Raw genomic sequence first — 27,880 nt, 5'->3', positions numbered from 1 at the left:
TGAAACTGAAAGAAAAAATTCCTCCTGGAATTTTTTGGCTCTAAGGAGGCCAGCAGAGGGGGTTTGGGGTAGGAGGCAGAGGTAGAGAAGGAGGGAGGTTTTTAGAAAGCTGACCGGGCAGGAGCCCTGTGACCCAGGCTTTCACTTCTCCTAAACACCCAGTTGCACCATGTGATGCAGGCAGGGGACTGCGGATAGGGCCTGTGAAAGGGGAAGCGAGGGGAGCCCAGAGTTTCTCAAGAAGCCGAGAGAAGGACAGAGGCTGAGCCTGGGGGAAGGGCTGCAGGGGACTGAGAGGGGAGTGGAGGCAGTGGGGGTGAGGGGGACAGGGAGGAGGTGGAGAAGACGGCAAGGGGCAGCAGGGTGACTGGGGCAGAGGGAGTCCCCACCCCACGCCCAGGGCAGGCCAGGAGTCGTAAGGAGAAGGGACAACAGGAAGGGGCGACAAACGGGGAGGGGGAAAGGGAGGCGGAGGGGCAGCGAAGTGAAGCAGGGAGGGTCGCAGTGTGAACAAGAGGAGTGGGAGGAAGGGTCAAGGTGGAGGGAGGAGAGGGGAGAGTTAGGGAGAAACAGCTGCAGGGGAGGCGCGGGGAGGAAGCCTTAGGGGTGGGGGAAGGGAGAGGGGAGTTGAGAATTAGGGAGGAGGTGGTAGAGTCCGGGTAGTGAGCGGAGGGACAGGAAGGGTAGGGCAAGAAAGGGAGAGGGGACAGGAGGGAAGGGTGGGCCAAAGCGGTGACAAAGGAGGGCCAGCCAGTTGGGTGGGGGAGAGGGCCGAGGCCCGGGGGCAGGAGTGCAGGGCTCTGAGGCGGGGAGAGAAGAGGAGAGAAGAGCCGCGGGGGGCCCAGCCCGGAGCCAGGATGCCCGCGCCACGCGCCCGGGAGCAGCCCCGCGTGCCCAGGGAGCGCCAGCCGCTGCTGCCTCGCGGCGCGCGGGGCCCTCGACGGTGGCGGCGGGCGGCGGGCGCGGCTGTGCTGCTGGTGGAGATGCTGGAGCGCGCCGCCTTCTTCGGCGTCACCGCCAACCTCGTGCTCTACCTCAACAGCACCAACTTCAACTGGACCGGCGAGCAGGCGACGCGCGCCGCGCTGGTATTCCTGGGCGCCTCCTACCTGCTGGCGCCCGTGGGCGGCTGGCTGGCCGACGTGTACCTGGGCCGCTACCGCGCGGTCGCGCTCAGCCTGCTGCTCTACCTGGCCGCCTCAGGCCTGCTGCCCGCCACCGCCTTCCCCGACGGCCGCAGCTCCTTCTGCGGAGAGATGCCCGCGTCGCCGCTGGGACCTGCCTGCCCCTCGGCCAGCTGCCCGCGCTTCTCGCCCAGCCCCTACTGCGCGCCCGTCCTCTACGCGGGCCTGCTGCTACTCGGCCTGGCCGCCAGCTCCGTCCGGAGCAACCTCACTTCCTTCGGTGCCGACCAGGTGAGTGGCAGGAGGCCTGCCCCGGCAGACTCCGGCGGGTGTGGAGGGAAGGAGGGCTGGCCCCCAGCGTGACCTGGGGACAAACCAGGTCCCCTGCCTGCGCTAGTTTCCTGATTTGAAGGAAGAGGGGGGCTAGCCCCTGCAAAACCGATGGCAACCGCAGTGGGAATAACCATGGTTGTTTTTTTGTTTGTTTTATTTTTCGAGACGGAGTTTCACTCTGTCGCCCAGGCTGCAGTGCAATGGCGCGATCTCAGCGCACTGCAACCTCAGCCTCCCGGGTTCAAGCGATTATCCCGCCTCAGCCTCCAGAGTAGCTGGAATTACAGGGGCCTGCCACCACGCCCAACTAATTTTTGTAATTTTTTTTTTTTTTTTTTTTTTTTCTAGTAGAGGTGGGGTTTCACCATGTTGGTCTTGAACTCTTGACCTCAGGTGATCCACCTGCCTAGGCCTCCCAAAGTGCTGGGATTACAGGCATGAGCCACCACGCCCGGCAGGTTGGTCTTTTTTGAGCTACTTGCAGGCCCTATGCTAAGCACTTTCACTGTTTAACTGATCTAATACTCTTCACCACCCAGGAAGTAGGAATTATTATGCCCATTTTACAGAGAAAGACACTGAGAGGTTTCATGGCATTAATCAACTTGCCCAAGGTGACATGGAGGATCGAGGAGCCGAGTAAAGGTAGCTGGACTCCAGGTCCCACCATGAACCTCCTCTCTGTGTGTTATGGGGATGTGCGGGCAGGGCAGGAGCAAGCCAGCTTCTTCCTACCAGCAGTGCTAGAGGCTGTCAAGCGGACTTTCTCAGATCCCAGCTCTCTCTGCCCTTCACTAGCTGGAGCCACATGGGCAAGAACTCATTTATATCCTGAATGGGCTGCCTGGTCTTCTCCCTTAGCTCAACCTCTGAGCCTTTCTCCGTTCCCCCTTGAACAGAGCATGGCACGTAGAAGAAATTTAATAAGTATTTGCTGAATGAATGAGTAAATGCCCAACAACACGGCTATATTTTGATAGCTGTTCCCAGTGGGATTTTAGATAATAATTTAGACTAAAATGTAATATTAAAATAACTACATATGGTGTAAATGAGCAAAAGCAGGAGGCAGGACTGCATACAGATAGGACTGCAGCCATGTGGAAAGACGAGGTGTCAACGAAAGGAAACTGGAGAAAGATTGTCACAGTGGTATGATCAGGCCACTGGACTAATTGAACTTTCTTCTTGTCTCAGTTTATCAAATGTTCTTTGATTGCACATATTATACTCATAAAGGGGACATTTTTCAAAAGGATTGTTTCATCCAGTTGGCACCCACAATTCAGCACCTAGCAGTTTCCAGTGTCCTTGACAAGGAGTCATTTGTCCAGCTTGTTCAGGATCCTTTGATGATGACTTCATGCCCCCAGGCCAGCCCTGGCCATTTCCCTTTCTTTCTTTCTTTCTTTCTTTCTTTCTTTCTTTCTTTCTTTCTTTCTTTCTTTCTTTCTTTCTTTCTCTCTCTCTCTCTCTCTCTTTCTTTCTTTCTCTCTCTCTCTTTCTTTCTCTTTCTTTCCTTCTTTCCTTTCTTTCTTCCTTTCTTTTGACGGAGTCTCCCTCTGTTGCCTACTCTGGAGTGCAGAGGTGCAATCTCAGATCACTGCAACCTCCGCCTCCCGGGCTCAAGCAGTTCTCCCTGCCTCAGCCTCCCAAGTAGCTGGGATTATAGGTGCCCGCTACCACGCTGGCTAGTTTTTGTATTTTTTTAGGAGAGATGTGGTTTCGCCATGTTGGCCAGGCTGGTCTTGACTCCTGACCTCAGGTGATCCACCTGCCTCAGCCTCCCAAAGTGCTGGGATTACAGGCGTGAGCCACTGCGACCAGCCAGACCTGACCATTTCTTACTTCTTGTTGACATTCTTTCAGACCTAGAGACCCCCAATATTTGTCAATGGGAATCTCTCATCTTCCTTTAATCCTATTATTTAATTGACATCCCACTAGCACCCCCAACCCAGTACCCTTAACCTGTGTCATTGACCCTATTGACCTCCAGAGAGCCTCACCCATCTAGCACCCCCTGTGGCAAAACTGATCTTCTGGAGGCCAGGCCACTGAGCAGAGCCTCCCGTGGCACCAACAGTGACAGAAGCTCCTGTACGTTCTCCCCTTGGCTGGGCACGAACTTTGGGTGGAGCAAAGGCAGGCCACAAGGCCTCATGAAGTCGGGAACTGATCCCTAGGACAGTGCAGAAACACCAAAATGATTTGAGGCAGGAATGGACATCACTGGATTTGAGCTCTTCAAAAATGGCTCCGGCTGCAGTATAGACAGCATATGGGTTAACAAGAGTGGGTACTTCACAACAGGCAGGAAGCGGCTGCAGAATTCAGGGGGGCAGTCAGATGGGGATGTGGGGGTGGGTGGGACTGACACCATCTGGCAACAGCTATACCCCAGGAGCTGCGTGTTTCACACACTTGCTGATTTCAGAAAGGGCCATCCATCACTCTCGACAAAGCATCTGCTCATTCTAAAAGAACTCATTTATATCCTGAATGGGCTGCCTGGTCTTCCCCCTTAGAGTTACAATAGTCATATTCATTTACTTCCAATTAATAAATGGAAGTGGCTGCTTCTAATGGGACCTATTCAATTTTCTGCTTGAAAGTCTAGAGCGAGAATTATCAGTGAGCTGGTATGCTCCTCCCTCCCCACTTCCAGGAGGACCCCGCAGAATCTCCAATGGAATGCGGGTTTAAGTGCATCTGTGTGGACTATAATTTTCAATTTGAAAAAGGAAAAATAAATACTTGTCTTTTCCCCAATGCAACTACAGAAAGTAAAGTTTGACAAAATTGCCCTAGCTAGTGGAAATATAAATCTCTACTTGAAAGGCAGTAATGGATCCTGAGATTTGCAGGGGCATGGAAAGGGTGACTGGTTTAGCAATGTAGAGAAGTATTTATTCTCTCCATTGAAATGGCCCTTAGTCCTCACTGCTTTTTTTTTAAATGCAGATGCCCAGGTCCTGCCCCAGACCTGCTGAGTCAGAATCTGGGACCTGGGCCTGGGAGATTTGGAAGCAGATAGTGCAGCTGACTGGAGCCAACAGACCAGAAGGGGCCTGGGGCCTGGCTGTTGCTGATTGATCCAAATTCTGGATAAAGATTTTCAGCCCATCTGCCCTTGCTGGGAGGCCTGAAAAAAAATGTTTTTTCCACCAGGCCAGAACTCACTCTTGCGGCTGTGCCTGGGACCACCTCTGCTGTATATCAGAGGGACAAAAGTTGGGTGAAAAGATGGGTCACAATAGGCTTCTCTGCTTGCCTCTCCAAACTGCAGAGGAAATCCTCACTCAGACTTCTGTTCTTTCGGTAACATGCATACAACATTTTTAATAATGTGCAATAAAACCGAGATCTTATTGGCTTTTTTCTGATTATAAAAGTAATGAATAGGCCGGGCGCGATGGCTCACGCCTGTAATCCCAGAACTTTGGGAGGCCGAGGCGGGCGGATCACGAGGTCAGGAGATCGAGACCATCCTGGCTAACAAGGTGAAACCCCATCTCTACTAAAAATACAAAAAATTAGCCAGGTGTGGTGGCAGGTGCCTGTAGTCCCAGCTACTCAGGAGGCTGAGGCAGGAGAATGGCATGAACCCGGAAGGTGGAGCTTGCAGTGAGCCGAGATTGTGCCACTGCACTCCAGCCTGGGCAACAGAGCAAGACTCTGTCTCAAAAAAAAAATAATGAATAGTGTAGGTTGCTCAGTGAAAGACAAAGGGATAAATCAACCAGAAATGAACAAGTGGCATCTGAGACATCTGTTGTATGTGTTCCTCTGCGACAATAAAAAAGCAGTGTGTGTCATGGATATGCAAAAGCAGCTGGGCCAAATGTCCTGATCTTTAGCAAGTGACTCCCAAGAGAAGGATTCATTCATTCATTCAGCAAATATTTACTGAGCGTCTGTTTAGTGATCAGAGACTGGGAAAGTGTCGGAACGCCCACCACCCACTGACCCAAGAAGTGTCTCTGTAGGAGGGAGGGGTATGGGTACAGAGAGTGCCCCGGACCCCTTTGGCCCTCACTGTCACCCCTTCCTGAATGGCAGGTAATGGATCTCGGCCGCGACGCCACCCGCCGCTTCTTCAACTGGTTTTACTGGAGCATCAACCTGGGTGCTGTGCTGTCGCTGCTGGTGGTGGCGTTTATTCAGCAGAACATCAGCTTCCTGCTGGGCTACAGCATCCCTGTGGGCTGTGTGGGCCTGGCATTTTTCATCTTCCTCTTTGCCACCCCCGTCTTCATCACCAAGCCCCCAACGGGCAGCCAAGTGTCCTCTATGCTTAAGCTCGCTCTCCAAAACTGCTGCCCCCAGCTGTGGCAACGACACTCGGCCAGGTAAGGAGGGGCTTTGGGTGCAGGGAGCCTCCAAGCCTGGAGAAGCGCTGGATCGCTCCTGGGGAGGCATGGTCCAGGTTGCAGACATTCTGGTTCAGCTACAGTGATAGCTTTTTATGATGATCTGCCCTCCAGTGGGCCAGAGCTGCCCGCTGTGACTGAGGATGGAGGTCAAGGTAGTGGTGGTGGTGGTGGTGGTATTATTGGTTGCCATCTACGTACAGAATGCGTGAGGATGGGGCTGGAGGCAGTGGCTATCCCTCTAATTCCAGCACTTTGGGAGACTGAAGCTGGTGGCTTGCTTGAGCCTGGGAGTTCGAGACCAGCCTGGGCAACATGGTGAAACCTCATCTCTACAAAAAAATACAAAAATTAGTGGGGTGTGGTGGCCTGTGCCTGTAGTCTCAGCTACTCGGGAGGCTGACATAGAAGGATCAATCGAGTCCAGGAGGTTGAGGCTGGAGTGAGCCATGATGGTGCCACTGCACTCCAGCCTGGGTGACAGAACAGGAAAAAAATAAAAAAAGAAAAAAGAAAAAAAAGGAAGTGTGAGGATGATCAGGGTCTTGACAGTGAAGATGGTAGTAAGGATAAGGATGATGGTGTTGGTATCTACACTGAAGACACAAACATTGGCAATGCGGATGACAGTGGCATTAAAGGAGAGGATGATGGGGATGATGTTTCCAATGAAGGCTGTTGGGATACAATGTAAATAATTCCACATTACCCTGTTACTAACCATCACAGCGTCTTAGGAAATCAGACAAACTCGCTCCCTCCTCATTAGCTGACATCCAAAGGAGGAAGGTTCTGAATGACCTTGCATAGGTCCCATGGCTTCCTTTTGACCCTCGCCTTCCTAAATTAACTGTCTACTTATGCTAAGCAAATCTGTCTCCAGACCTTGCAGCCAGTTACAGCTCCTGTCAATAGGATCTAAATGAAAAAGGTGAAGAACATGCTTTCCCCAGTCTGGCATATTGTTAGAGGTTTGTAAGTTGTCAGGAGCCGAGAAGTGTGGTGGTTTTCGTTATCTATCGCTGCCTAACAAACCACACCAGAGCTTAGTGACTTAAATGACCTTTTTATCTCCTCTCCCAGTTCTGAGTGACTGGGCTCAGTCGGGCCGCTCTGCTTCTCATGATGGCACTGGGGTTGCAGTCATTTGGGACCTGGAAAGGGCTAGAACTTCTGAGTCTGCTCACTTACATGGCTGGCAGTCAATGTGGGCTGTTGGCTGGGAGCTCAGATGGGACTGTGTGGACCAGAGCACCTTGGTTCCCATTCGTGTGGTCTTACCATGTGGCTTGAACTTCTCACAGCATCGTGTGAGGGTTCCAAGAGGAGGGAGCATTCCAAGAATGAATGTTCCGGGGAGGAAGAAAGCAGAAGTTATGGGTCTTCTTAAGGTCCTGAAGAGGCGTTGAAGTCCCAGACCACCACTTCTGCTTCATTCTAACAGGTCAAAGCTGTCACAAGGCCAGCAGGAAAACAATGGCAGGGAAAGTAAACTCCGCCTGTTTGTGGCAAAATGGCAGCACACGCTGGGAAGGGTGGAGTCGACAGTGGCTGTCTTTGGAGATGACTACACTAATATTGTCCCTTTTGGAATCTCAAAGGACAGTGCAAGGCTCTTGGACAAAAAGAGGTCAGAAAGCTCTCAGGACAAAGGGCAAAGGGTAAAGGCTGCAGCAGTGATTGATCAATCTTGTCGCCTACTGATGTTCCCTCTACCCCCACCTCTCCACTCTCTATGCCTTGTCATGGAGGGAGAGGGTTGCCATGTTGACTGTTGAGGAGGATGGACTTGAGACAGCAAGGGGGGGGGGGAATTTTGGTGTATCAAATCTGTGACAGCGTCTCTCTCTGAGTCAGGCTTGGATTGGGACTCCCCTGGTTCCCATGGCAAATTGATGCTACAAGCCAAAAAAATCCCTTCAGACTGTTTTCCACAGTCTCTGGTCTTACTTCCCTCAGGACTCAGAGGGGCCACAGCTCTAGAGCGGAATGAGTCTTGGCTAGGCACTTTTGCAGCAAAAGAGAGGATAGAATAATATTGGCAGTAGTGGTGCCAACATTGAAAAAGAGTGATGGTGATGGGAATGGAAACTCCGTGGAGAGGATGATTTTGCTGACAGCAGTCACCTTACTAAAGGTGATGATAGTAAGGATGCTGGCCTTGGCGATGGTGGTGATGATGGTGAAGGTGGTGCTAACAGCGGGGTGGAGGAGATGAGGGTACTGATTTCAGAGACGTGCTGATACTGGGAGGAGGATTAAATTAGGGGGTGATGGTAGAAGTGAAAACGGTGGCTGAGGTGGTGGGGAAGATTATGGCTGCTGCGTTTGTTTGTTTGCTTGTTTTTTGAGATGGAGTCTGGCTCTGTTGCCCAGGCTGGAGCGCAGTGGCACAGTCTTGGCTCACTGCAACGTCTGTCTCCCAGGTTCAAGCAATTCTCCTGTCTCAGCCTCCCAAATAGCTGGGACTACAGGTGCACGCCAAAACAGCCCGGCTAATTTTTGTATTTTTAGTAGAGACAGAGTTTCACCATCTTGGCCAGGCTGGTCTTGAACTCCTGACCTCAGGTGATCCACCCGCCTCAGCCTCCCAAAGTGCTGGGATTACAGGCATAAGCCACCAAGCCCAGCCTTGACTGTTGTTTTATCTGCTGCCTCTGGGGTCTCACAGAGACCGTCAACGTGCCCGCGTGCTGGCCGACCAGAGGTCTCCCCAGCCAGGGGCTTCCCCGCAAGAGGACATCGCCAACTTCCAGGTGCTGGTGAAGATCTTGCCCGTCATGGTGACCCTGGTGCCCTACTGGATGGTCTACTTCCAGGTGAGCACACCTGCCCTTTTTCTCTGGGGGTCTGGCTCCCCACTCACCATCTGAATGGCCTCAGTTCTCATCACAGAGGCCCAGGGCATGTGGAAAGGGGGAAAGCCTGGGAATAAAGCGAGGTGCTGCCCCATACCAGCTAGCATGGGGCCTGGCACAAAGCCATCTCAGCAATCCAACTCCCTCGGTGGTAAGGCAAGAGGAACTCTGGAGACAGCTTCCTCCTGCTATACCTCCTGCGGGAGTTGAATTACTGGGATGGCTTTGTGCCAGGCTAGGTCCTTGAATAAGTCACCTCATCTCTCTGGGCCTGTTTCCTCATGTGTACAACGGGTGGCTTAAACGAGAGGCTTTTCCAGCTCTGCTGCGTTCAGATTGTCCGACTTGGTAGCTGAGGCCTAGAGAGGGTGTGTCAGTTGCCCAAGGCCCCACGGCAGGCAGGTCAGGGGCAAGCTCACAAAAGTGAGTACTTTGCAACAGTGGTTCCCCAGCCTGGCTGTGCTTCAGAATCACTGGCAGAGCTTTTAAAAATATGCTGTTTTAAAAACAGATTCCAAGTCCAACCACAGGCTATTGAATCAGAATTGCTGGGGAAGTTTCTAGTTTAAGAAACTTTTCAGATGATACAGATACTCAGAGTTGAGAACTATTGTCTTCCACTCACCATATTACTCCTCAGTGGGGAGGTTAGTGATGTGTATGTGTGTGTGTGTGTGTGTGTGATAGGAGGGTGGGCAGCAGCTTAATGCTAGCCCCCAGGCCATAAGGTCATTGCCTTCCATAGCCCCTTCACAGGAACATTTGTTGGAGCTCCCAGCCTGCTACTTAGGGGCACACAGTATTTCTATGATGAGATGGCAGCATGTGGTGGGAGGGTGTCCATGGCTGATTCTCAGTCATACCAATCAGATACTGACTTCCTTCCATACTAGTTGGTAAACGGCTGCTGCCCTGAGCAGTCCACATGCTCTCCCCTGCCCCAGCCCTTCCTGTGGGAATCTCCTGGATCCTACTCCATTATATAGCAACTAAAGGGGCAGTGCGTGGTATTGGAGGTGGCCCCTGGGCCCTGCTCCTGCAGCTGTGTCCAGAGCCATTCTGGCAAGTCCATGTCTATGCAGTGCTTGTGTCAACCTGTGGACTCAGCTTGGCTTCAGTGTCAGATGAGAACTCCCTGTGGGGGCAGCCATTATCTTTCCCATTTCAGCAAACATTTATCCATGCTTACCCTGTGCTGGGCCCTGGGGACACAAATACTAGTCAGACCAGCTGTGCCTGGGCTCTGGGATAAGGCTGCACGCACTGCCTACAGGCCTGAGAGCAGAGCACAGGAAGCTCCCTGCCCAGCCCAGCTACCTAGGAGAAAGGAGGGTGGGAAGGTGACTATCTCCCTGAGACTGGGAGAGGGGACAGCTGCCCAGCTGCCCTGTGGTACGGCGCTGAGGAATGCCACCTAGAAGTTGGGAGGGGGCATGGCTGGTTCTGTTCCAGCCTCACCCCCATCTCTCTTGGCAGATGCAGTCCACCTATGTCCTGCAGGGTCTTCACCTCCACATCCCAAACATTTTCCCAGCCAACCCGGCCAACATCTCCATGGCCCTGAGAGCCCAGGGCAGCAGCTACACGGTGAGAGATAAAGCATGTGTTCGGCACCCAGTTCAGCCAGGTAGTGGCTTCCTCTGAGAAGAGGAGGAAATGAAACTGCCTTCACACTCCCCTTTCCTGCCTGCAAGGCAACCTCAGGATACAGGAAAAGCACCTGGAGGGTGGGAGGACTTGTGTCACAGTGCAGGGATCCTGCCAAGATGCTCAACTGCTTGAAGGAATTCAGGCCAGCTGCACACCCCCATGCTGCTGCTCTGAAGCAGGTCTCGCTGCCTACTTTGCACCCTCAGATCAAGCATACTGAGGTCCCTTTTCAACTCTTCCTTGTCCCCTCTTTCTCTGGGACCCTTAGATACCTAGATCTCTGCCTTTCCCAGAACTTTCTAAACCAGTTCCTTGGCATTTCAGACTCATGAAATGAATGATCTGCAGAGCTGGCAGATATATGAGAAATTTGCCATTGTAGTCCATTTCCTTGCCCATGGCAGACATCACTAGTCAATCATGACTTTTTTTATGCTGAGCCCATAAATGTTCCATAATCAGCCACTACCAATTGATAAAAGTTAGAATACAAGAGGAACCTATTTGCCATCTCTATATAATTCCACTCCCTGGTTACACAGCTGAGGAGCGTGAACTCCAGAGAGGGGAAGGAGCTGGACCCCAGGGTCACCCAGGGCCAGTCTAGAGTCCAGGTCTCCTGACTGCAGCCAGGCTCCTTGCACTCTGCTAGCCTGCCTCTCTTGACTTCCTCCTGCCCAGATCCCGGAAGCCTGGCTCCTCCTGGCCAATGTTGTGGTGGTGCTGATTCTGGTCCCTCTGAAGGACCGCTTGATCGACCCTTTACTGCTGCGGTGCAAGCTGCTTCCCTCTGCTCTGCAGAAGATGGCGCTGGGGATGTTCTTTGGTTTTACCTCCGTCATCGTGGCAGGTGTGCAGAGGGGTGTGGGGCAGGGGGCTGAACTTTGGGCTTGGGGAAGTCTGCTTCCACCATGGGCTGATGGTGAAGTGGTAGCCTGGACCAAATTCAGCCTCTCCCAGTGGGCGTCAGTGTTGGCTTCCCAGAGGTGCAAGCTGAAAGAGACCCTCCTATCTAATCCAGCTGCCCCTCATTTTGACAGAAGAGGAAACTCAGGCCGAGAGAGGAACAAGTATTTTCCCCAGTGAATTATAAGCTCCTTGAAGGCAGAGATAGTTTTTCTTTTTTATTCACTGCTATGAACGTGCACGTGGGCCCTCCATAAATGTGTTGAATGAATTTTCCACTTAGTGGCAAATGAAGACTTAAAAAAAAATTATCTTCCTTCTTCCATTTCAAAAGGATCTGAAGCCATTTGTTACAAAGTGGGGGTTGGTGGGGGCAGTGGGCGGGGGGATCAGCTAAAGAAGTCTCTCACACTGTTGCACAAACCTGAACCCTTTTTACTTAGTGACTTTATGACCCTGAAGTTCCTTAGAGTCTCTGAGCTATGTCTTTAAAATGGGGACAGGTGTCATTCGGACCCTGAGCAGGGCTCTGCTCTGCCCTTGTGGAACTCAGTCTGATGGGGGGTGTTGTGAGGATTACAGCAGATGAAGTCTGTAAAGCACTCAGTAGTGTGCCTGGATCACAAGTATGAGCTGGAGAAATGAAAGCTCAATAAACGATATTGTGTTGAAAGTGTGAAAACCCAACTAGATTTTATTCCAGCTATATCCTTAAAGCAGTTTGTCCTATTTTATCCTCACAATAATCCTGGGAATGTTATTCCTGCTTCTTGAGTAAGGGAACTGAGTCTAGAGAGGTTAAGTGATTTGCCCAAGGTCACACAGCTAGCCAGGCTGGGAACCCAGGTCCCCCAACTCCATGTCCAATGTTCATTCCACTAGAGCACAGCTATCTCCCAAGCAACGCAGGAGAAGGAGATAACATAGTTAAACTTGAAAGCCAGGTTAGAAACACTACAGCAATACTTGACGTTGCAGTAGAGAAGTCCATGTGATATCATGGAAAGTAGGCCAGCTTTGAAACCAGACATACCAGAGCTCAAATCCAGCCCTGACTACTTATCAGCTATGTGACTGTGGGCTAGTTGCTTAACTTTCTAGTTAAGCACTTGAAAGTGCTAGTTATTTCACTTTCTTCACCAGCAAGGATGCACAGTAAATGCCTAGCACATAACAGGTTCTCCATTAATGAGAGTTGTTACTGTTATTGAGTGCAAAATTCAGCTTGGAGCTTCTAGCAGCCAAGACCAAAAGGAAGGAGTTGGTCACATCTTGACCCCCTCCTCCATCCCCCAGTCCAGTATTCTTTTCCTTGCCTGCTGCTCAATCTTTGGCTGCTTCATGAGTACCCCATCCCCACCATGTACAAGCTCTTCTGTGGGCTAAGCTGCCTGGGGTGGGCCTGACTATAATCCCCCTCTGCTCCTCCATCAGGAGTCCTGGAGATGGAGCGCTTACACTACATCCACCACAACGAGACTGTGTCCCAGCAGATTGGGGAGGTCCTGTACAACGCGGCACCACTGTCCATCTGGTGGCAGATCCCTCAGTACCTGCTCATTGGGATCAGTGAGATCTTTGCCAGCATCCCAGGTACCCTGGATCCCCTCCCCTGCTCCTGCACCAGTGATGGGCTCTGCCCGGTGGCACCTCAAAGTCAGGTACCCCAGGGATGCAGCCTCCAGGGCCCATCTGCATAGAGGAAGGCAGTGTTTTCTGACCAGGGCTCATTCACCCAACGGGGGTCTATTATTAGCACCTGGTTCAAGTCAGCCCCTATGTGACAGGCACTGGGGATTTGGAGGTGAGCAAGAAACTTCCCACACCAGCTCTCCACGTATTCCCCTGGTGCCAGGTTCTCCACCCTCTGTGTCTTTGAAGTTGCTGTTCCCTCTACCTTAGATTGAAGGTGAACTCCAATATCCCCTTCAATTCTGAGCCTAAATACCAAGGTCCTTGGGCAGAAGGGGTCCTCCCTTCCCGCCCCGTGTTCATCTCTCTATCATAGCACACAGTACTCTGGGTCATAGTAATGGATTTCTATGTCCTTCGCTCCCCACCCTCCCAACCCCCTTCCCCGGGCTGGGAGCTAGAGCTGCAAGGCTGGGGCAGGCCCTTCAGTCAGCAAAAAAGCAAGGGCTTCCTCACCTGCGGGCCCAGGGCTAGGCTGGGTCAGACATAAAGAAAAGACTGACCCTGGGAGCTCACTCAGATGGGGAGAGAGTCAGGCAAACAGTGAGCCAGTGGAGTGCTGTGGAAGTCAGGGCAGAGTGCAGTGGGAGCCCTTAAACATGGAGAGGAGGCGGGCAGGTGAGTGGGTAGGAGGAGGGGTCTTACAGGCAGAGGGAACAGCATAAGCAAAGACCCAAGCCTTCGGGAAGCGTGCGGGATAGGGCTGGAGAGGCATGGGAGGTGCAGGGAGCCGAAGTGTCGAAGGGCTTTGTGCGCTGAGCCTGCATCTTGGGATTTCTCCTGAAGGCAACAGCGCCCCTCCTCTCCAGGGGGTTTTGGCCGGGAAAGGACCCCATCCGAGGTGCTTTAGACAGATGCTCCTGGCTGTGTGAGGACAGGAGTCAGGGGAGTTTAAGAGGCATTTGCAGAAAGTGACCAGGGCTGGGGTTGGACCCAGGGCAGAGGGAATAGAGAGAAGGACATATATTTAGAATAGATTTCAGAGGTTGTATCAAAACAATTTGACGATGACGTTGAAGGTGGGCAGAGAGGGTGGGGAGAGAGAGGAGGTAAAGATGGTGCTGTCACTGAAATGATAGACCTGGCAGGAAGGGGAGGAGGGGAGACAGAGCTATTGGGGCAGCACATGGAGTACCCCGGTGCAGGGGTTCAGCCAGGAGGCAGGTGAGCAGGGCAGAGGGGAAGGCGGCATTGATGCATGGGTGCTGTCATTGCCACTGAGTGGACAGGCATCCAGGGGAAGCCTGGAGGGTGGCTTGGTGGGGGCAGGGTCAGGGGCAGCAAGCAGGGGCCTGGGCCTGTTCTCTGCACCTGCACCAGCCCCTCAGATCGTCTCTGCTCCCCCTCTGCAGGCCTGGAGTTTGCCTACTCAGAGGCCCCGCGCTCCATGCAGGGCGCCATCATGGGCATCTTCTTCTGCCTGTCGGGGGTGGGCTCACTGTTGGGCTCCAGCCTAGTGGCACTGCTGTCCTTGCCCGGGGGCTGGCTGCACTGCCCCAAGGACTTTGGTGAGTATAGGGCCTCCCCCGGAGTGGGACATGGATGGAGGGAGGCTTGGAAAGGAGGTGGCAACTGCTAAAGTGCTTTGACTCTGGGGAGAAGCAAGTAGAGGGCTAGACTTGGGAGAATGGGGTTCTAGCCCGGGCTTGGCCAGTCACCCACAGCGTGGCCTCCCTCCTTGGGCCTTTCTTTCCCCAAGTGTTGAACTTAGTGGACCTCCAAGGCTCCTTTCTGCTTCTGGAACTCTGCCATTTCTGGCTGAAGGGTTACCTTTCTCATGGTGTTTATATTTCACGCCCCCTTCTGAATAGCTGAAGAGGAATTGTAGACACCCCTGGAGATCTTCAGGAAGTCAAACATTAGCGGGTATCTGTCCAGTGTCTTCAGATCCCACCACTGCCCACATGGCCTCAGTTGCCAGCCCCAGGGCTAGGACACGGCAGGCACAGGGCGCAAGACAGAGGATCCCTGTCCTGACCCAAATCTAACCCCTCCTTTCCCCAGGGAACATCAACAATTGCCGGATGGACCTCTACTTCTTCCTGCTGGCTGGCATTCAGGCCGTCACGGCTCTCCTATTTGTCGGGATCGCTGGACGCTATGAGAGGGCATCCCAGGGCCCAGCCTCCCACAGCTGTTTCAGCAGGGACAGGGGCTGAACAGGCCCTATTCCAGCCCCCTTGCTTCACTCTACCGGACAGACGGCAGCAGTCCCAGCTCTGGTTTCCTTCTCGGTTTATTCTGTTAGAATGAAATGGTTCCCATAAATAAGGGGCATGAGCCCTTCCTCACGACCATGGTCCATGACAAGGGGCAGGGCAGAGGGGGCCTGGGTGGGAGTCCTTGTGGGGGACCAGGCAGGGGACTTGGATCAACAAGCACCAGACGAGTGGCGGGGGCAGGCAAGAGGCTCAGTGGGACCTCCACCCTCGTTGCCCCAGCTGGTGGCTGACCAGGTGGCTGTGGAGGGTCAGGAGCTGCCCCGGATCCTCTCCATGTAGTTGCGAAGCTCCTCAGGGTCCTTCAGCCCCATGTCCTCACACACCCAGCGGATGTCCTCCTCGCCTGCCACAAGGATGGACTGCACAGCAGGGGCCCCTACAGGCTCCTCAGGTGGCTGGGCTGGAGGGGCTGGCGCAAATGTCACAAACTCTACTCGCTTCCGCCGCCCCCCAGCCTCCTTTCGGGCCAGGGTGCTTGAGGAGCTGGTGGTGCCCCCAGGAGGGCCAGGGGCCAGGGTAGGGGCCTCCCCTCCTCCCCCACTCTCACAGGGGCAGCTCCCCTCCCCCTTGGGCGGGCCAGGGGACTGCCGGTCCAGCTGGCGGCTCAGTTCCTCCTGGTCAGTGCCCAGCCAGACCCAGTTGTGGGGCTGGGGGGAGGTGGGGTCAGTGGCACTGTCGGGAGGTTCTTTGCGCTGATAGCGCAGGACGAAGACCACACCATTGACCAAGAAGATGAAGATGGCCACACAGAAGATTCCCAGCAGGGCGTACATGCCCAGCTCTAGTTCGGTGACATGCTGAGGGGCAGGGACCATCTCCTCCTCCTCTTCCTCCTCCTCCTCCCTGGCTTCGGTCTCCTCCTTCCTGGCCTCCTCTGCCCGCTCAAACTTGCCCCTCACACCTATGTTGCCCCCGACACTGCCTGCCACCTGCCGTTCACCACCCATGGTGGCTTCTGTGGCTGGTGGGCTCCAAGCAGGGCTGGATGGGAGAGCAGGGGCTGGAGTGGAGGCAGGGGGCAGCCCCAGCCAGGCGGTGCCAGAGGCCAGAGGCACACGGTGGCGGCCCCGGCGGCAGGGCTCGGGCGGGTGCAGAGCCACATGCAGCGGCAGCCCCTCGGCGCCTGCCCCACTCACCACCACCCCGAGCTGGGCACCCTGCTCCTCAGCTGGCAGGATGGCACCAGGCTCCTCGGCTGAGACGGACAGTCCCAGGTCACGGCGGTCGTAGAGCTCAGCTGGGGCCACAGTGTGATCAGAGAAGGACAGCCATAGGGAGAGGGCCACCTCCTGTGGGGCACACAGACACAGGCAGAGACATGCGAGGGCACGCACGCATGCACAGAGAAACCACTCCCACAGAGACAGGCCACATGGAGGAGAGACCAGAGAGAAAACAGAGACACAGGCAGATAGACAAAACACAGGGAGAGAGGGGACGCGTGTCAATCACCTGTCTGCCACTCAGCCCTAGGGTCTGAGTTATTGGGAGGGTCCGAGTTATTGGGAGGGTCCTCAGTTAGAGCCATCTAACCAACCTCCCACTGCCATACTCCAGCCACTGCTTGATCACCTCCAGCTGCAGAGAGCTCGCTACCTCACAGAGTCAGTCCTCACTCTGAAAACCCTAAGGGGTCGAGGTACCAGGGTCCCTTCCTCCCATTCCCCTCTACCATGAGCCCCCATCTGGAGATGTTGACCTCATCCCCCTGACCCCCCAACTGTCACCTGCTTTGGGGCGGGAAGGGCTGACTGTGCCCAGCACGTGGCTGTGACCTCCCCGGGGTGGGCAGTGCCCCGGCTCAAGGTCAGCGAGATGCCCATCACTGGCTGCACCCTCAGCTCCAGCACTGAGACCTTGTCGTCCGTCACAGCCAGCGCCTGCTCCCCCAGGATGGAGTCAGACAGTGGGGAACGCACCTGAGGGTGGAAAGGAGCTGGAGGTGGGGGGCCTTCCATACAGACAGCCCCCACCCAGAGGGAACCGGGTGCTCCCAGCACCCTCACGGGCTGCCCTCCGGAGGTGGGGGGGTCTTCGCCACGGACAGCCCCCACCCAGAGGGAACCGGGTACTCCCAGCAGCCTCATGGGCTACTCTCCCTCTACTCTTTGCACCCCGGTGCATACCTGGACCCCAATCCCACACCTAGGGGGCAGTTCCCTTTTCCCTCAAGACCCGGTCCCCACACTACCCACACCTCAGTCCTTCATAGCTAGAGGGCTTCCCCCCTTATGCGGCCACCCCATTCTGAGCCTATCCCCAATCCCACTGCACTCAGACCTAGACCGCACAACTCCCCCACATACTCTGGGCTCCTGGCACACTCTTCACTCCCACCCACGAACATTTTGGGGGCCCCTCCACCCTTCTCAGGGGGTCTACTCTCCTGGTCCCCAGCTGCTTACCTCAATGGAGGTGACACCAGGCTCCCGACCCACCAGGACACGGCCACCCTCCAGAGAGGCTACACGCGGGTCCAGCACGCGGGCGTGTGGCGCCACGAGGTGGGACACGTCTAGCAGCCAGTCGGGGCCAAGCAGGTGCGTGAGGCGGCGGCCGCCGTCCAGCGGGTGGGCCGCGAAGGGAGCGAGGAAGCGCACACCGGCCCGCTGGTACTGCAGGTGGCAGCCGCGGGCGCGCCGCTCGGCCTCATCTGACGCCTCTGCAGCGGGTTCCGCAGGCCTGCAGGGCGGGGAGGCCGGGACTGGCCGTCAGCGCTGAGCGGCCCCAGCCTGCCCAGGGCCCAGCTGCTGGAGACCCGCAGCTCGTCCCCGGAGGCTCCTAATCGCCAGCAGCTCCTGTTTCTCAAACGCAGACATCCGCCCCTCTTGGGGTCAGGCCCTTCCACCTGCAGGCGAGCCGCCCCAGCCCACTCCCAACTGGCGCTGTGCGCCTCGATCACCGCTCTTGCTCCCAAGTGGACCGCAGGGGAGACGCTCTCTTACGGGGACCCTGGGGGTGCTCACTCTCTGAAGGGCCTGGAAGCTAGATTCCAGAGGCGTGGGCCACCTCTCCCTGGGTTTTGGGGAGCCCCCTCCGAGGGTGTTCATTTCCTGAGCTCTGTGTCATCTTAGGCTCTGAGGGTACGACCAGCATAGACAGACCCCGGCTTCAAGGGGCTGACATTCTCGGGGGAGGAGCGTGGAAAGGATGGACAGGCAACATTAACCAGTACTGATGTAGATTAGGAAGTGGAGGGTGCTACGGGAGAAGTGAGGCAGGGAAGGAGGAGAGGGATGCGGAGGTCAGCAATTTCACAGAAAGCGGTCATTGGCTGGGCGGCCCAGGGTGGAGGTGGGCAGAAGGAACTGCAAGCAACAGGGCAGTTTTTCTGACCCCGACTTGGGCCCATGGCTGTGTCCCCTGCGCCCTCTCCGTCCCAGTGTGACTCGCCAAGGCCTGCCAGCTTCCTCAGGCCTCCACTCACCCTTCAGCAGGGCCAGGTACCCTCCAGCCGCGGACCTGCTCGAGGGTGGTGTCAGTGAGCTCGATACGCAGCGGTAGCAGCGGGGCCCACACGGTCAGCCGCAGCGAGGCGCGGAGCCGGCGCCACCAGAAGTCCACCCGCACCCCCCGGGCGCCCCGGCTCTCCTTGCCAGCCACGAACACGGCATCACAGGCCTCAGACACCTGTGGAAGGGCAGAGGGCAGGCGGGCGGGCTAAGCCACTAAAGACAGGTGTGAGGCTGGGCCCGGTGGGTGGCTCATGCCTGTAGTCCCAGCACTCTGAGAGGCCGAGGTGGGTGGATCGCTTGAGTCCAGGAGTTTGAGACCAGCCTGGGCAACATGGCAAAACTCCCTCTCTACAAAAAATACAATAAATCAGCCGGGTGTGGTGGCACATGCCTGTAGTCCTAGCTACTGGGGAGGCTGAGGTGGGAGGATCCCTTGAGCCTGGGAAGCTGAGACTGCAGTGAGCCGGACTGTACCATTGCACTCCAGCCTGGGGACAGAGTGAGACTCTGTTTCAAAATAAATAAATAAATAGATTAAAAAAAAAAAAAAGGCATGGGCCAGAAGAGAGCAGCCCTGACCTCAGGCCGTAGGACGGGCTCCCACTGAGTTCAGCTCTGTGTGTCACTGGAATGCATGTTGCAGCAGGATTGTTGGTTAAGCCCCTGTTCTTTGTTTAAGATTTTACTATAGGGGCCATTCCTTGAGGTTCCCTGGGGCTCAGTCAGGGGAACTGGCCATTGCATACCAGTCTTCCTCCTGGCAGAGCAGGGGTGTGAACCCAAAACTTTGGCTCCTTATTCATGCTGGCCTTTGACATTGCTCTTGGAGCCACCTGGCAACCAGCTACAGCCAGGTAGGCAGAGGTGGGACAAAGCAGATCTCCCACCAAGGCCCTCCAGCAGGAACCACACACATTTGAGCAAAGGACCACAAGTGGGGAAAGGCACCTTCTCCCTTCAGGTGGCTGGGATTTGCATACATGCAGGCTCCATGCTTCCCCTCTTAGAAATTCAAGACAGAGGAAGTTGCTCCACCACCCTCCCTTTTATTTCGCTTCACAATCACCAGTAATAATAATAATAATAATTTTTACCATTGTATAATTATTACATCATATTATAACAGCAATAACTGCCATTGTTTCAGCCCCTGCTATCTGCTAAATACTGTCTTAAAGTGCTTTTAATTCTTACAACAACCCGAAGATATGTTCCCATTTTAAAGTTTAGGTAACGAGGCTCAGAGAGGTTAAGAGACCAGCCCATGATCACAAAGCTGGTTGACAACAAAGATGTGTTTCAAACTAAAACTTTCTGATCCCAGAGTATGTGCTCTCGACTCTCTCAGGCCAGCGCACTTGCCAGTGCAATAATGAGCGTGAAAGTGTCTAAGGTTGGGGAGCTGTTAGGGTTACTTGACTCGGGAGAGAGGTGGCTGGAACAAAAGAAGTTGAAGCTGTGGTTCCTCCCATGAGGTTTCTGGTCTCAAGAAGAAGCTGTTCTCTTGGGGACCCACATGAGGAAGGAGGAAAGGTGTGCGTGCGTAACTGTGCCCACACAAATGCAGACTCACATGAGCTGGGCACCTGCCACTCACCTGCAGGACCTGTGTGTTGGCAGACTCACAGCCGACATGCTCTGTCACCTCCACCAAGGCCCCCCCGCCGTCCACAGTGACAAGGCGCACGGGGACATGCTGGGGCACTCCAGTCAGTGGTGCTGTATTCACCAGCTCCTCAGCCTGGGGGTGGAGGAGGGGCTCAGCCCCAGGCCCCTCAGCTCATGGGGCTCCTGGGACTTGGCCTCCAGCCTTCCCGGGCAGAGATGGAGGTCTCCTTACCTTGGCCAGTGGGATAAGGGCTCTGATGTCCCGCTCAGACACCAGGATTTCCCACACCATTTTGTCCTTCTCTGCTTCAGGGGCCTGGCCTGGGTACTCCAGCTGCCACGTGACGGGGCGAGTGACCGCTACGCCCCCACCAGTGCTATTCTCCACCACAAAGTCCACCCATAGGAACTCAGACAGTTCAAGGGGACTGCTGGCCAAAGGAGACAGAGAAGCCAAATGCTTGCTAGCTGCCAGGCATGGCCTCAGCACTTCCTGCATTCATGATTATCCCCATTTTACACAGGAGGAAACTGAGGCACAGAGGTTACGTAACTCACTTAAGACCACACAGCAAAAAGTAGCGGGGCTGGGATCTAAACCCAAGCATCCTCGCTCCAGACCCCAAACTCTGACCCACTCTTGGCCTCTCTAAGATCCATGAAGCCATTTAACCACCTCCCACCTGGCAAGGTGGCTCACTCCCCTGCCTGCCCAGGCCCGCTTCCCCCAGACTTCCGCTTTCCACAGCCGCTGAGGTGGCATGCGGGAGATTCACCTCCAGGTCCCAGGACCAGACACTAGACCCTCTGAATGATAAGCTTCCTTTGATCAAACAAAAACCTATGTGCTGGGAACCGTCCTGGGTGCTTGATATGCAGCACTGTGTTTTATTTTCAAAAATGCTAAGGGATGCATTATTATTCCTATTTCACAAGTGAAGAAACTGAGGCTTGGGTAGGGGAATGTTAACTGGCTTGCCCAAGGTTTTGCCCATCCCAAAAGCATCAGAACCAGAATTCAAACTGGGGCTACTGAGTCCATGGCCTTGACCCAGGCTCAGGGCATGAATAAGAAGAGTTCACAACTGCAGAACTGCAGCTGGGCTTTTTGGGGGAATGTGAATGGCCCAGAGAAAGGATCATTTGGTGGAAGCAGGGGGATGGAGTAGTGGCTATGAGGGCTCTACCTGGGGCACAGGATTGGTTGGCATCTCTTAGAATAAGACTCACAGACACTTGCTATGCCTGGCACATGGCTGGGGCTGGGAAGATAGTGGCCGAATGAATGAATGAAGGAATGGATTATGCCTGTTTTGTGCTGCTTCCTTGAAAAAATCTGTCCTTGGGTCTGCTCACCTGGGGATCTAGAGGCAGCATGGCAGCCCCCAAATCTGCCCAACTGCACTCTATAACCAGCCCTCCCTCCTTTGCCCCCTGGGTGGAGGGAAACTGCCCACCTGGAATCTGGCTCTGTGAGCCCAGCACGGTGGCAGGTGATGAGGGTGGTGTGGTGCTTGGAGCCCTTGAAGCGGTCCAGCTTGGCAGTCCAGAGTGTGGGCTGGGCTGGGCGGGCGGCTGTCACATGCAGCCCCTTCTTCACCTTGATCCTGGGGAAGAGAGTATAGGCTCAGTTTGGCAAGGTGGATGCTGAACTGTGGGCTGGATTGAAGGGGAAAGACAAGGGGCCAAAGCCATCTGACCTCCCTGGCTCCAGTCTGAATCTCCTCTTCACCATCCTCCAACCCAGAAGGACCCGCCTCAGTGCAGCTCACACCTTACAGCTCTCCCCCACCCAAAGACCACTTACGCCTCCCCAGTGCCCATAAGGTCAAAGCTTAGCCTGGCATTCAGGGGCCCTCCAGGGTCTGGTCCAGCCTTAACTTCGGCTGTGACATCTCTCCAAGCACTCTCTGCTTCAGCTACACACAAGTTTCCCACACACACGGCACCCATTCATGACTCCAAGCCTTTGCCCAGTCTGTGCCTTCAGCCTGCTCTGCCCTTTCTTACTTTACCTGCTGATGCTTTAAGCCTCCAACAACTCACAGACCATTTCCTTTAGAAAGCTTTTCCAGTGGTGGGATGAATTTCCCCCTTACTGCACCCACTGACCCGAGCTCCCACCGCACTTTGAACCTCCCTCAGCACTTACACACCCGCATGCCTTCTAATCCAATTCACGCCCATCCAGCTCCCTTCCCTACCACTGGGGGCCCCTTTCTGCCAGATAGGGACTGGCCCTTGCTCGTGTTTGGATCTGCAGAGTGAAGACACAGGGCTTGGCAGGCTGTAAGTGTCTAGGAAAGATCTGCTTAATAAGAGTGAGCATAGGAGGGCGTAGGAGATGGGGAGACACAGAGATGGGACATGCACAAACCCAGGCAGGGCTTGAAACTAGGTCTAGGTTTCAAAGCATGTCCACAGACTGCTCTTCGATCCTCAGGAAAGATCTCATTACAAAGCGAGCCAGTCCCAGTGCCTCACCCTAACCAAGCCCAGGACTATCCTGCCTAGAACTCAGGCTTCTCAGAATCCTAAAGCCTAAGAGATGTCTCTCCCATGGATTCCTGCGCTGGACTCCAGAAGCAAGTCATACTCTGCAAGCCCTTGCCGGGTGAACTGGGCAGGTGGGTGGGGGCTGCTTTGGGGGAACTTATTACAGAAAAGGACACAAAGAATCAGGGCCTTCCTATGGGGAAGAGCAGGCTCTGTCCAAAGGCTAGACTCCTACGGCGAGGCTGGCAAGGAGGGACAGCATGTAGGTGAACGTGATTGGGGCAAATATCCCTCTCTGGAGCACTGGAGCAAGAGCTCACACTTAGGTACTGCAGTCTCTAAGCCCTTTGCGGGTTCCCCTCCCTGGAGACTTGCAGCTGCCCTGAAGGTGGACCGTTAGCCCCATTGGACAAAGGAATCTCAGGGAGGTGCCAGGGGAAGGGGCAGCTTTCTACTTCTGACTCTAATTCCAGGGCTGTGCCCATGGTGGGCTCCTACCAGCACAACCATGGCTTTTTACCTGGAAGGAGTTTGGTGGACACATGTTTTGCAGAGGTCAAGGATTCCAGCAAGGACCCCAAGAGGAGCAGGTACCTGTCCCTAGTCTTCCCACAGAGGTTCCCACCCTCACCCATCCCCATGGCCTGGTGCTCACCGCAGGGTCAGGAGGCTGGCTGTGAAGTTGTGCCGAAGCAGGAGGGTAGCACTAAAGAGCTGGCCGGGCCGCACTGGCATGTCAGGCACCCGCAGAGTCACAGCCTCATCCAGAGGTACCTCCTGGTACTGCGGGGGGTCTGCTGGGCGCAGCTCCACGCCCCCCACTGGGAGGGCCTGCTCCCCAGGGTCGTTCTCCTCTCCGGAGCCACAGCCCCCAGGGCCCTCAGCTGCAGGCTCAAGCGTGTAGGCCAGCTCGGCCCGTGTGGTGGAGGCCTGTGAGAACCAGTTCGAGGGAAGCTCCAGCTCCACCACGCAGGCACCCAGGGATGGCTGTGAAGACACGACAGCAGTAATTGGCATGGGGGTGGGTGCAGGGCGAGGAACAGGATTCTCAGCACCCATGGCAGGAAACCCAGAGCTGGAGGGGCTCATGAAAGGGAGGCCCAGCATGGGCCGGAGACACAGCCTGGGTGACACAGCAAACCAGCAACCTGGCTGGGGCTTCAAACCAGGTCTAGGTTTCAGAGCATGACCGCAGACCACTCTTCAGCCCTTGCGATAGGTCTCATTACAAAGTAAGCCAATCCCAGGGCCTTACCCTAACCAAGCCCAGGACTATCCTGCCTAGAATCCAGTCTTCTTCTCAGAATCCTAAAGCTCAAGAGACGCCTCTCCCATGGATTCCTGTGCTAGACTCCAAAATAGTGGAAATAGCAATTATAAAAGTAACACTACTAATAATGCAAACACACTGGCTGAGTGATTACTCTGCCATAAGCTATCCTTACATTCATCTCACTTGTTCCTTACTCCAACTCCAGATGGGGTAGGAATTCTTAACACCCCATTCTTCAGATGAGGAAACTGAATCTCAGAGAGATTAAGTTACTTACTCAAAGTCACACACCAAGGACTGAACTCCCTCTGGGGCCCTAAATAACCTTTTCACAGCACTGAAAGCTAGTGGGGGCAGAAATGGAGTCGGGTGGTCCACAACCCCCGCGCTTCCCAGGAGTGGGGGTTTCCTCTCTGCCGCGGGCCCACCACCTGGCTGACGCAGCTGCAGCAGGACCAGGCTAGGTGGGGCCTGTCTACTCACCTGGAAGCGGCAGGCTTGGTGAGCAGTGCCTGCAGGGTGTGTGGCATGGAGCCGGGCACAGGGCAGGCTGCCAGACCCTGGTGGCCAATCCTGCCCTTTGAGGTGGAAGAGAACCCGGGCGTGGGGCTCTGCTGGAGTCACAGCCGCTTCCACTGAAACGGCCCGCACGTCCCATGGGACTGGCCGTTGGTGGGGCTCAGTGACTCGAGGGGGGACCACCTGGAGGGAGAATGAGAGGGCTTAACAAAAGAGGAGCTTGGGGGGGGGGAAGATCTAGGAAGATGGGATCCCAGCTTGGCAGAAGAGAACCTTTATGGGCCTCAGTTTCCCCCTCTGGAATATGGGGAGCACAGCCGGGGCTGGGGAAGGCTCCCAAGCCGTACCCAGCAGACCTCAGGCCCTGAGTCCTGTTAGCCTGAGAGTCCCCGGTGCCCCCTCCTTACCTGCTGAGTGGCAAAAGGTGGGTAGGAGGCCCGGAGAAGTGGCTGGGCCCTGGGCCAGGGCTGCAGGAGCAGAAAGGTCTCAGATCGGGAGCTCAGAGAGGAGTTGGCAGGTGGGTAGTGGCCCACCTGCTGCACACGGAAGTGCTCAGGGGCGTCTAGGAGCTCCAGGGCTGCCGGCAGGTAGACAGGGTCCAGGGGAGCCTGGCCACAGTCCACTGAAGAGGCATAAGAGGGAGAGATGATGACAGCTCCAGAGCTGGCAGGGGCTGACCCGAGCGCCATGCTGGGGCACAGTAGTTGTGGGCAGGGGAGGGAGAAAAGGGCTGTAAATGTCCCTTCCCCTCTCACCACCATTTCACAGATGAGGTCACTGAGGCTTAAAGAGCCTCACACAGGTAGTATGTAGCAAAGCCAGGATTCGAATCTGAGTCCAGGACTGGATACTTCCCAGCTATTCCTTCTACTTTCCACAGACCTTGGCCTTCTTCTCGCCAACAGCCTTCTCAATGTCTCCTTTTCCCCAACTCCTGCCCTCCATCTACTCGCCTCTGATACCAAGGCACTTCTGGAGTGCACCCGTCAGCAGACTGGGCCAGTGTAGTAAAAGATGGTAATGAAGTGAGCTTTCTCTGCCCTGAATCCTTGGCCAGGCTCTGCTGGGCATCCACCCCTCCTCCCCCATCATTGCCATGGCAACCTGCACCATCTTTCCAAGCTTGCTCCCTTCTTCCCTGAACCAACTGGTATCGAGTGCAAGTGTGGGATGGGCGGGCGCGGAAGGTGCTGAAGAGGTCTGTGAAGGCACTTGCTTGCCCTGGGGGTGGGGTGGGGACCAGGAGCCTGGGGAAGACAGTCAAAATAGTCAATCATCAGAAGGACAAAGGAGCACTAAGCCATATTGGTTTGCTCTAACTATGAGCCCTAATAATAATAATTAGCATTTTGTGAATGCTATATGCAGGTGAGAATTTAAATACTGTATGTGTATGAACTCTTTGAGTCTTTGTAATAATTCTGTGAACCAGGTTCTATTATGATGAATCCCATTTTGTGGATGTAGAAAATGAGGCCGAGAGGTTAAGGTATTTGCCTGTGGTTCCACAGCTGGAGAGTGAAGGAGCTGGGGGTCAATCCCAGGTATTAGCCACTAGACCATCTGGCGTCTCCACCTGCCACTTCTCTCTCCACTCTCCACTGCCACGGTGCACCCTGCAGGCTTCATGCCCTGGAGCGCACCTCCTCTCCTCTGCTCTGCCCGGTGGCACCTCCCTCCTCATTCAGGGCCATGAGTGAATACTGCCTCCTTCTGAAGGAAGCCCTCCTTGGTTACTCACCTTCCCACCAGTCTCCTGTCTTTTGCAACCCTGGGTGCCTCCTCTGAATTAGTAATCTTCCTATCAACAAGGGACCCTGTCTTGCTCATCCTGGAATTCCCCCAAACTAGGAAGCGCTCCCTAGAGAGGATTTCCTGGGAGCCTGGAGACCTGAATTTAAATTGATGAAACTTGGGTCAGGCATTAACATTTTGAAGCCTGTTTCCTCACTTGTAAAAGGGGCAGGAGCATTAGGTGGCACTGTGGACAGGACAGGGCTGTGTAAACTGTGGAGCGCTGTCTGGAGGCAGCAGGCATTATTGCTGCTGCATAATGGATTTGACAAGGTTTTCCTCCTCTCTCTATTAGGACTCCCATGGCGTCCCTCGGGATGGGGAGCAGGTGGCTGAAAGCAACCCCACAGCTAGCTCCCTCTCAGCCCCACAGCTGGACTGTGGGTGGGGGTGGGGGAATTGGTTTCAACCTCCTTCCTGGCCCTCCCCACCAAGGAGCATATGACTGAGAGGCTCTCCCTGCCCCCTGCCCCAAGCGTAACAAGTGACCACTGCTCTCTGGGGGCAGCCACTGGCTTCAGGTTCGCCTCCTACTCCATTGCCTCCCTAATTACAAGATGCTCTTAGCCCGACTCCCACGGACTCCCATCACCCAGCGCTCGGCTCTTTCGGTGGGGAGGGCAGAGAATGTTTCACTGTCCCCCTGTCTTCTGTGACATCCTTTGCCTTGCAGCCACAGCCCAGCTAGCCCAGGCCAAGGGAGTCCGACCCCCACCCCGAAGCACAGGGAAGTTGCTGCCCTTTCCCGCAGTGACAGGAATCCTCTCAAGGGTTCTGGAAGGCAAGGATGCGGCCGTCCCTGGAGACGCCAAGGTCAGGGAGCCCTGGGGGAAGGGGGAGGGAGGGCTTGCGTCTGTTGCAGGTCCCAGGCAAAGGGGCTGCTTTCCACTCCCGAGGGGGGTGGGTTGGTGGCGGCGGAAGGAGGCTAGGAGGGTGCAGCGCTACAGACCACAGTGAGGGAGTGGGGATGACGCTAGTGCGCCCAGGACCGGGGCCGCCGGGTTCGATGCCCGGGCTGAGGGGTCCCTCGCAGAAGGTGCGGGACGGGGAAGCCCCTGCGCCGGGCTGCCCCGGGTCAGGAAGGAGTTGCCGGGTCGTACAAGGTGAAGGAACCCTTAGGGGCGAGTGGCTGGGGGCAGGTTCCCGAGGTCAAGAACTCTCCGACCTTCAGGGCGCTGCGGGGCGACCCCGCTCAGGGTTCAGTCCGAGAACCCAAAGGTTGGTGGCTCCCGGGCATCACTCGCTCCCACTCGGCCGGGCCCGGCCGCCCCTCGCCCCGGCCCTCCCCTCCCGCTGACCTCTCACGACGTCCAGGGCGAGGGCCACCAGGAGGCAGAGCCAGGGGCCGTAGGGCCCCCGAGGGGCCGCTGCCGTGCGACCGGCCATCCGCGCGCACATCCTTCCCACAGAAGGCGGGGACGAGGCGGGCGGCTCAGGTGGCCCCAGTCCCGCCCGGCATCTCCCGCACCCGCTCCGCGCCGGCCCCACCTGGCCCGCTGGGTCCCGGCCGCCGCAGCCGCCGCCGCCGCCGCCCGCCCCGCGGCTGCAATTCCCAGACAATGGAGCGGGAGCAGTGG

At 55.5% G+C, this 27,880-nt stretch overlaps 2 protein-coding genes across 4 annotated transcripts; one reads left to right on the top strand and one right to left on the bottom strand.

The window, feature by feature from the left end:
* Positions 1–77: 77 nt before the first annotated feature.
* Positions 78–15,230, top strand: SLC15A3 (solute carrier family 15 member 3). 2 transcript variants are annotated; one of them, XM_031015849.3, is made up of 8 exons: positions 79–1,415; positions 5,520–5,809; positions 8,502–8,649; positions 10,165–10,275; positions 11,020–11,188; positions 12,679–12,837; positions 14,289–14,444; positions 14,941–15,230. In XM_031015849.3, exons 1-8 carry the CDS (start codon positions 858–860, stop codon positions 15,093–15,095), a joined length of 1,746 nt encoding a protein of 581 aa, XP_030871709.2. In that variant the 5' UTR covers positions 79–857; the 3' UTR covers positions 15,096–15,230. The 2 variants fall into 2 exon arrangements, with proteins under 2 accessions (XP_055210210.1, XP_030871709.2); XM_055354235.2 differs by lacking the exon at positions 10,165–10,275 and having other exon boundaries at positions 78–1,415.
* On the bottom strand, positions 15,155–27,879 carry TMEM132A (transmembrane protein 132A). Of its 2 annotated transcripts, none has more exons than XM_004051293.3 (11): positions 27,602–27,879; positions 24,917–25,131; positions 24,474–24,692; positions 23,373–23,704; positions 21,679–21,828; positions 20,454–20,652; positions 20,211–20,354; positions 18,586–18,788; positions 17,564–17,840; positions 16,886–17,077; positions 15,155–16,447 (listed from the first exon to the last, which is right to left on the bottom strand). In XM_004051293.3, exons 1-11 carry the CDS (start codon positions 27,699–27,701, stop codon positions 15,407–15,409), a joined length of 3,072 nt encoding a protein of 1,023 aa, XP_004051341.2. In that variant the 5' UTR covers positions 27,702–27,879; the 3' UTR covers positions 15,155–15,406. The 2 variants fall into 2 exon arrangements, with proteins under 2 accessions (XP_004051341.2, XP_018892467.2); XM_019036922.3 differs by having other exon boundaries at positions 20,454–20,649.
* Between the last annotated feature and the right edge of the window lies 1 nt (position 27,880).

Source organism: Gorilla gorilla, chromosome 9 (genome assembly GCF_029281585.2).
Source record: "Gorilla gorilla gorilla isolate KB3781 chromosome 9, NHGRI_mGorGor1-v2.1_pri, whole genome shotgun sequence".
Classification (NCBI taxonomy): Eukaryota; Metazoa; Chordata; class Mammalia; order Primates; family Hominidae; genus Gorilla; species Gorilla gorilla.
The sequence above is the reverse complement of the archived record's forward strand: the minus strand, read 5'-3'. Positions and strand labels throughout refer to the sequence as shown.

Coding starts and splice junctions, on each gene's coding strand:
- SLC15A3 (XM_031015849.3), top strand. CDS start 858: ATGCCCGCGCCACGCGCCCGGGAGCAGCCCCGCGTGCCCAGGGAGCGC. Junction 5,810..8,501: donor TGGCAACGACACTCGGCCAG/GTAAGGAGGGGC, acceptor GGGGTCTCACAG/AGACCGTCAACGTGCCCGCG. Junction 12,838..14,288: donor GATCTTTGCCAGCATCCCAG/GTACCCTGGATC, acceptor CCCCCTCTGCAG/GCCTGGAGTTTGCCTACTCA.
- TMEM132A (XM_004051293.3), bottom strand. CDS start 27,701: ATGTGCGCGCGGATGGCCGGTCGCACGGCAGCGGCCCCTCGGGGGCCC. Junction 21,829..23,372: donor GCCAGCCTCCTGACCCTGCG/GTGAGCACCAGG, acceptor TCTCTTCCCCAG/GATCAAGGTGAAGAAGGGGC. Junction 20,653..21,678: donor CTCACAGAGCCAGATTCCAG/GTGGGCAGTTTC, acceptor TCCTTTGGCCAG/CAGTCCCCTTGAACTGTCTG.